General features: G+C 41.2%; 1 protein-coding gene across 2 annotated transcripts; it reads right to left on the bottom strand.

Moving 5' to 3' along the window:
• Positions 1-676: 676 nt before the first annotated feature.
• On the bottom strand, positions 677-4,600 carry LOC118109029 (receptor-interacting serine/threonine-protein kinase 3). Of its 2 annotated transcripts, XM_035155821.2 has the most exons (12): positions 4,441-4,600; positions 3,786-3,960; positions 3,341-3,680; positions 3,107-3,255; positions 2,983-3,032; positions 2,595-2,750; positions 2,196-2,278; positions 1,979-2,045; positions 1,834-1,889; positions 1,650-1,695; positions 1,258-1,500; positions 677-1,173 (listed from the first exon to the last, which is right to left on the bottom strand). In XM_035155821.2, the coding sequence occupies exons 2-12, from the start codon at positions 3,938-3,940 to the stop codon at positions 1,160-1,162; spliced, it is 1,359 nt and encodes a 452-aa protein (XP_035011712.2). In that variant the 5' UTR covers positions 3,941-3,960; positions 4,441-4,600; the 3' UTR covers positions 677-1,159. The 2 variants fall into 2 exon arrangements, with proteins under 2 accessions (XP_035011712.2, XP_035011713.2); XM_035155822.2 differs by lacking the exons at positions 1,979-2,045; positions 2,196-2,278.
• Between the last annotated feature and the right edge of the window lie 3,936 nt (positions 4,601-8,536).

Below are 8,536 nucleotides of genomic sequence, written 5' to 3'. Positions count from 1 at the left end.
TGTGTGTGTGTGTGTGTGTGTGTGTGTGTGTGTGTGTGTGTGTGTGTTTGCAGAGCTCAGGGAGTCTGAGCTATGAACAAAGCAAAGGTCCAATCCAAGCACGCAAGTTCTGCTCCTTTGAGACAGACAGAGAGGAACACACATATATGTGTCTGTGTTTGTGTGAAAGAAGCCAACACATTGAAACTTAAGTAGTGTGTAAATAAACACTCATTCTGAGGATACTGTTTTATACTTTTTACCAAAGGTTTTTTTATTATCAAGTCTAATACTTAGTGAAGAGTTGTGAACAACGGCCTGTGTATTAGACTGAGGCAGGGGAATAACTTTGTTGCCTAGGTTGCCCTCGACACCTTCATCTGCAGGTGACTGACTGACTGACTGCTTGTGACAGTTACTGAGGGATTGAACCAGAAAAGCCTCTTACCCAGTCTCTCTCTCTCTCTCTCTCTCTCTCTCTCTCTCTCTCTCTGCCTATTTCTCTCTCTCTGCCTATTTCTCTTTCTGCCTATCTCTCTTTTTCTCTCTCTCTCTATCTCAAACCCCGTGGAGGAAGCCATACATAAACACCCACACACACACACACACACACACACACACACACACACACACACACACACTCATAATCAACAATGGAAAACTCAAAACACCATGCTACTTCATGAACAATCAAAAATATGACAAATGTGTTTATTTAAGAAATTATACACATGATTTGTAGTAACACTACAGCTATGTTACATATACAATTACATATATACAAATTGATGTTACATACAAGGGTAGAACGGTGTTACAGTGGGTAGCACTGTTGCCTCACAGCAAGAAGGTACTTGTTTTGTATACTTGGTACACCTCCTTCCTCCCACAGTCCAAAGATATACAGATTGGGGTTTGGTTAAATGGAGACACACTGTGAACATGGGCATGGATGGTTGTTGGTACTGGGATACGTTGCGGACCTGTCCAGGGTGTACCCCGCCTCTCAGGGTATGTCGGCTGGGATTGGCTCCAGCCCACCCCCATGACCCTCAAGGATAAGGGGTATAGATAATGGATACATTGACGGATGGATGTAGAACATTTCGAAATTGAACATGTCGGATGAGAACATGAAAGTCCTCGACACTTTAGAAAATGTCGGCGGGCCACATATGCTTCAGTATATTCCACCTGAGAGAAAAGAAAAGGTTATTAATAACTTGAACAACTTTTAACATGTTTGATTGCTTTAAAAGAAAAAGGAAAAAATCGTACTGAGCCTCTCGACTAGTTTGGGCTGATGTCTTTTGAGGACAGTGTAGAAGGCGGCTTTGACGGTTACCCCTCCTGAACGAAACGTCTTCTGAAAAAGCACTCTCATCTTCTCCTGGCTGGTCTGTTTAGCGTCGATCACTGAGTATGTTTCGCTGTGGACCAGGTCCCCGAGCTCGTCTACGATTGCCATTACTTCAGAAACGTTTTGAATTATATCCGCTCTGTTGTCGTCAATGAACTTTGCTATTTGAAAATGAAAACGATTAAAACATTTTTTTAAATTATATTATAAATGTGACTTTTCATAAATGTCAGTGTCCCGTTTATTTGATTTTGCTCAACAAAAAAAGAACTTTAATCGATTTCCATTTTCATTGAGAAAAAGCATTCACCTTTATCCGTATCACTCAATGTTTTTTCAGAATCACTGATGGACTTCTGTTGGCAAAAGTAAAACTCGATTTTAGTCAATCCTGTGTAAGTACCCCATGATGTAACCAGCACATGCACTGTATGAGAGAAGTTAAAAGAAAATAGATAGATTAAAAAAATTGACTGAAAATGTATTTGACATACCTTTTCAGTTTGTGTAACTCTGACAGGATCCTTCTTATCATGTGACTTTGACTGTTCTGAAAAAAGAAGAGAAAGAAACATCCGCAAGTTTCATTATGGAAAGTAAAGACTCATTAATCAGATTAAATTCAACTGATTAATTTACCTGGTGTCTGAGGTGAAAAACTGAGCGGCACACTTCTGTTTGAATATTGATTACTGGTATGTGACTCCTATAAGAGGAGGTAAATATGAGAGTAAGAAATAAACCAATTAGACGCTTTTCCTATAAATTATAAATCATTATGAATCAGCACTATATTTCACTCATATATTATATATATATATATATATAATATTATTCATAAATTTATGAGTTTTACCAGTCCTGTCAAGACATGATGAACTGCACCATGAATTTCCTTCTTGTGCTTTGAGAAACCATCCTCAGTGACTTCAAGGCACTCTGAAACATAAATCAAGTTTTGTTTTAGGAGATAAAGGGTTTGTAAATCATATTGTGTGTGTGAATGAACAGTGGTGATGCAGCTGTAAGTTTTAATTGACAAAAGGCCCTCGAGCCCATTCAATTCAAGGTTATAGCTTTAGTTGGTTTCAAACTTTGGTTGTGAATGTGTCTGACCCAGAGAATCTCTTGCTGTGTTCATTATATACAAAAGACAAATTCCGGACCCGGACATTTTCCAGAGTTCATGTCTGAAAACAGCTTTAGAGTAGCACATGTTTGAATGTGGTCAACGTGATCCATAACTGATACACACCTTTAAAGGCAGGCCTCTTGGCAGGATTCTCGTCCCAGCACATCTTCATGAGGTCAACCAGCTCCTCTAACCCTTCTACCTCCCTCTGGTTAATTTTCTCACAGGAAGGTCTGTCCCCTTTAGGGATCTTCAGTGCAACAAGGCTGCTACCAGCCCCTGTAGTTCGTGTGATATAACAAAAATATGCATTAAAACATGCAAACACAACTGATCGTGTGTACATATGTGTGTAATTAACATTCATTATCCTTAGTTTATTTGTGAAGTGATAACCAAGCGAATGTAAAAAAAAAACGGCAGGATGTAATTTTGCTAAATAAAAGATCTGAAGCTTAAATTTGAAAATAAACAAACACATTTTTAAGACAATAAAAGGAACTGTACGTACTTGGATATGGCTCTTTCCCAGTAACAATAGACCAGAGAAGGATGCCATAGCTCACAAAGAAAAAGACTTAATAGTGAGTATCCAAACAGTATTACAATTTAAAAGTATTCTTTTAAATGTTTACCTGTATCTGTCAAAAGCACGGACAGGTTCATATGATGCATCAAAAGCCTCAGGAGGCATGTACTTGTACGTGCCTCCGACCTCTCCTGTCATTTTCTCGCTGCTGTTCAAAGCACTGGTGGAAACCCTGGACAGACCAAAGTCTGCGAGCTACTGAGCAACAAGGCACACGTTAAACTATTTAATAAGCTTTGCATTGAATATAAAGCCAAGAGTTTAGGTTGATGCACTCTACCTTGGCGTTCAGGTCGTCATTCAGCAGGACATTACTTGGTTTCAAGTCGTGGTGCATAAGGTTCCTTGAATGGAGGAAGTTCATGCCGAGAGCCACTTGATGGGCCAAGCGGAAGGCCAGGGGCCATGGTGGAGGACCACACAGGTCCTTCAGCAGGTCCTGTACTGATCCTCTGCTCATGAACTCCATAACTATTCCCTTTTGCATGGAGAGGGCTCCAAATGGTGTATTTCCCTCATACATTCCATAAACCCTCAGCACAAACTCACAGGATGCCTTATCCATATGATTAACTTCTTCAGACAGTGCTTTCTCCTTTGGCATCAGGGCACTGGAACACCTTATTGTGGAAGGAGTAGAGAGAAAACAACTTGAACTATAACATACATGGATGTGCACGCATTACTCATTCAAAATATCTATAAATAGGTATTCATTCATTTACCCAACACCTTCTCGAAGTAGCTTAATGGCCACATCAAACCCCCAGTCCTTGTGCCTGGCTTTATAGACATGACCAAACCCCCCAGAGCCAACTAACTCCCATTTCTCCAAGCTGTCGCTGCCAACCCGCTCAGCCGTGTGGCTCAGCAGCGCCATCTTCTGCTGAAAAAACAGATCTATAAAAAAAAAATAAAAGGAACAAAACATGAGGAGAGCGGTTCATGTCTGATGAAGTCAATCGTTCAATCTGACATTTTAATTAATATGAAGCTATCATGGTCTATATTTGTTGTAACTCTCCTGTGAAGTCATTTGTCCCTGTCAGGATCGTGTAGGTTGATGGCAGTGATCTGATTGGGTTAGGGTTGATCTGTTATCTCAAACTTGACCTTCTCTCAAGCAGATTAGAAGTTGAGCATACATTACCATGGTGATTTATCCCCTATACTTGTTGGATTTTGGATTTGGACAGCGAAACTCTGACCCTTACTTGTAAAGTAATACTTGCCTTCTTCAAATTATCTGATTCACATTCATATCCACAAGTTCATGTGACAAATATCTTAAAACCTTGTTTGGTGTCTGCTACTGTCTTCTGCTCATTGCCCCTTTTATGTAAACCAGAACAATAGCACACATTGATAGCTTATACTCACCATATATCCCTTCATTTGTTGTCCACCTAAATATCCAAGATTTAGAGCTTTGTCTAACCCAAGCTCTGACAGAAGAAGACGGTATAAGCTGCAGTTTCCTGTCCCTGCTCGCTAAGCAGTGTGAAGCAGTCGCTGAGGGAGGGGCCGGGTTTAAAATGTTCTGTGGAGAGAGCATAGGAACTGAGGGTATTTGGAAATATCACATTTCCTGTTGGTAGAGAGTCATGTGTTATTTGGATAAGGAAGAACACATTCAACTGAGGAGAAAAAAGGGAATTAAAATACTTCCACCTAAGGAGCTTGATTGCAATTGTCAACAAATAAAATAATAATGTTAAAATTATTCTTGCACACATACAACATCGTTAAACATGGTCATGATTTTCCTTTATTTAAATTAAATGCATTCTCAAACCAGAATATTTTCCTTTGTTGTCCCTATCTTTACAATGCAATGCTGTTAAAACATTTTAAACTTCTTTGGTGTAATAACAAAATAGGAAAGAGGAAGTTTCCTCTTTTTAGATCTGCTTTATGCTGGTGTCATTTCACAGTCAAAATCTCTGTATCTTTCAGTGTCATCTAGGAATGTGCGACAGTCTGCAGGGACTGAAAAAGCATCTCAACATTTTAACCCTATTACAACCAACAGCTATGTTTTATGTAAAGATGTAGTATAATGATGCCATGATTAGAGAGTGAAGTCAATATTACAGCTCCTAAAAGTGAAGCTAAATCATCTCGGTTGCCCCCTGGTGGCTGGCTGCAATATGGGTCATAAACCCCACCTCCTCCATGTTAGTAGATGAGACATGGACTAAACTAAACAGGTAGGTAGCTCTCATCCCAAGTGTCCAAGTACTTATTTTTCCACAAAGTTTGGTTTTAATTATTTGATGCTATAAAATATGGGGTGAAACGTGATGATTTAAAGCTGAGACACTGCGGCTCCACACCAGGATCACTACTGCTCAGACTCCGGCTTCCAATTATGTCAAAAGCTCAAAATGGTAGCACCCGTATCGAAGATAGTATATATCTAATATACTCGATATATCCCGGCTTGTTCCACGTGAGATGTATTAAATGACTATATCGCGACCATCGAGTACAAATTGTCCTTTTGTTTTAAGCCGTCAGCAAGAAATTCTCTTTGAGTCTCGCTTCTCTCTTCTCATGCCCCTCTCACAGCAGACTGCCCCCCCCCCCTCCAGAAAACTCTCCTGCGCGCATGCGTCAGGAGAGGAGGGGAAGAGAGCGTGGAGAGAGGGAAAAGAAAGTGAAGAGAGAGAAAAGGCGATTTACGAGAGTTCAGAGACGGTTATTGACGGTGTTGTTCATATTTATTGTGAACACTGAACTGAACAAAACAGTTTACATATGATGACGTGAACGTGAGCGGCGTGAGTGTGTGTGTGTGTGATCTGAGCTCGTTGGAGTTTATGCACACGCACACGCACACACACACAGGCCCCGTGGCTCCGCCCCCACTAACTCACAGGTACACGGGTGAGATCACAGGATCGTGCACGTGAAGCAGGTAAGTGACTGTTGAAGAACAGCTTCTGTACCGAGCTGGAGTTTCTGTGTCCTCCTCCACTCTCCTGCTGACCTGCTCCCACTTTACCTAATAAACACCAACACTCATCACAAGTTATTAGGTTCTGATCAGTACATGAAGTAACTTAGTGTTATTGTTCAGCGAGGTGTTTACAGTCACAGCCTGGACTTCTGCCTTTGTGGTTTGCACACAATGCTATCTTTAATTTTCCCTTTGTAAAATGATCTGTTGTTACAAACATGATCAAACAGTAAAAGTGCAATTTAATTGATATGGTTTTGAAATGTCTTTCTCAAGGATTCTTGTTGAATGCACTTTGTTGTTGCTTTGAGCTCTGTTTTTCTTAAGGGTCTTTGAGAACTAGGCCACAGTAGGAAGGCCTACCATGGCATTATTTATTTTCATTTGTTAAAAGCTTATCAGTGCAGCTGCCTGGTTCCAAATAAAAAGTTTGCTAAATGTATCTTGATTGTGATTTTCCCTTTTTTGCATGCAAATTTTAAAAAAGAATAGAAGGGTCTACTTACTAGAATCACCATACTGGTGAAATTTGTGCATCAAAGGGTTGAATTTAACACTTTCCAAAATATCGAGATATATATATCGAGTATCGTGATACAGCCTAAAAATATCACAATTTTCCTTTTAGGCCATATCGCCCAGCCCTATTTCCAGCCATGCTAACTAGCCGCCAGTGACCATACATTCAAGAGTAAGTGCAGCCCCAAAAAAAGTTTTATTATCGGAGAATTTCACACAGAGGCACCGACACCGATAAGAGCTCCAACCCATGGATGAAACATCACGTATGGACATGACAGATCCATTTTTACAGTCGACACGGCAACTAGCGGGATTGTGTTTGTTCCTCTTTCAGGGTGACTTTGTTCAGTAGTGCTTGCTGCTTGTTTTGGGGCCACTTTGTAAAACGGATGTCTTGCATTTACAACCTTTTCATTTACAAGCTCTTAAGCGCTAAATCACTTGAGTAAGACATTTTGATCAGATGACATAGTGCACAGAAACTGAATAATGAATGCTCGTTAGGCATGTTAGGGTGATAATAGAGAAGGTGCACTTAAAGAAGTTGCTCTAATGGTGTTTGAGAGTTTGCTCCACCACAAAAAACAGCTGGACTGTGATTGGCTTGTGTGCAGGGATGATAGTGCCAGAAGACGTTCCGAGGTAAAAGGAACTGAGAAGGAGCAAAAGCTGTTTAAGGTTGCAAACCCAGAAGTCTCTTTTTAGGGAAGTTTGGAAAGTGAATGTCAAAGAGCAGCCGAGTGGCATGTGCCAGTTTTTGTGAGATAAAATAACCAACTCACGTAAGATTAAGTACATGTAATAAAACTAGTTAAAATTTGTTACAGAATGGAAGTACTTTTCACCCTTCAAAATAAAGGTTTGAGTTAGAACAAAAAGTGGTTCTTTGCTGTGATGTCATAGGAGAACCTTTTTAGGTTCTGCAAGGAAGCATCTACCTATATTGCTTCTTTAATTGAGAAATAAAAATAAAATTATATATTTACAACTATATAGTACACAAGTTCACACATTTACATTACACCACTCACGTTCTCAACATTTAAGCTACTACTGAGTCTTGCTTTTGTTCTATATCATTCTGCTTCCAATCATCTCTTTCTCATTATTTGTCTTTTCCTCGGTCTCCCTGCTCTGTGGGCTCCCTCATGCATATGCAAGACAAAATCCACACCGAGACTGTTTAGTGTCTAAATTATTAATGTCAAACACTGATCTGGAAAAAAAATCACAGTCTGCAGCACGTGTTCCTGTGGATACGTCTGCTACTATCTAAATCTTATGTGCACAGTCGCACATGCACACCCCTTTCATTGAGGTGTGAGGTGTACTTACTCATATCCCATGCTGCCTTGCTGTTGGAGCCGACATCGAGGCGCGGTCTGCTCTTACTGCCTGCATTTCTATTGCTCTCACCCCTCCCTCTTCTCCACCCACCTTCATTTACGCTCAGCACAGTGTGGAGCTCTCATACCGGCGGCTGCTGTCTACACAACATCTCTGCTCGTGGCTTCCTTTGCCTCATTCTCTGTCCTCCTGAAACGGTTCATCCCACTCTCCTTCATTTGCCTCTATGTCTCTGCCCTTGTCTCGTGCTCATGATATATGAGGCAGGGGATTAGTGTAAAGGGGAGCCCTCTCTACGGTGGATCTCTGAGCGGATGGAGAGGTGAGGTGAGCGTCTGTCTTTCCCACCACAGTGGAGGAGTGCTTCAGACTCGGGAGCATCACTGATGCAGGTTGCATCCTCTCCAGTGGCGACGGGACAGCCTGAGGAGAACGCAGAGAGACTCACGTGCGCGTCTGGATGTGCTTTGTGTTGGGAAGCAAGAGGCAGCAACTGAGGGAAGAAGAGCTTTTAGCGAGAAGCACCAGAGTCACAGGGGTTAGGGGGAGGTGGGAGTGGGGTCTGCAGGGAGTGTTTTAAAAAGTGAAAGAGGAGTGGGGAGTGTTCGGCTGTGCTCCGAGATCAAAGAACTGGAAGAGGGAAGA

Source organism: Hippoglossus stenolepis, chromosome 5 (assembly GCF_022539355.2).
Source record: "Hippoglossus stenolepis isolate QCI-W04-F060 chromosome 5, HSTE1.2, whole genome shotgun sequence".
In the NCBI taxonomy this organism is placed as follows: Eukaryota; Metazoa; Chordata; class Actinopteri; order Pleuronectiformes; family Pleuronectidae; genus Hippoglossus; species Hippoglossus stenolepis.
Note: the sequence above shows the minus strand (reverse complement) of the source record. Positions and strands in the feature narration are given on the sequence as shown.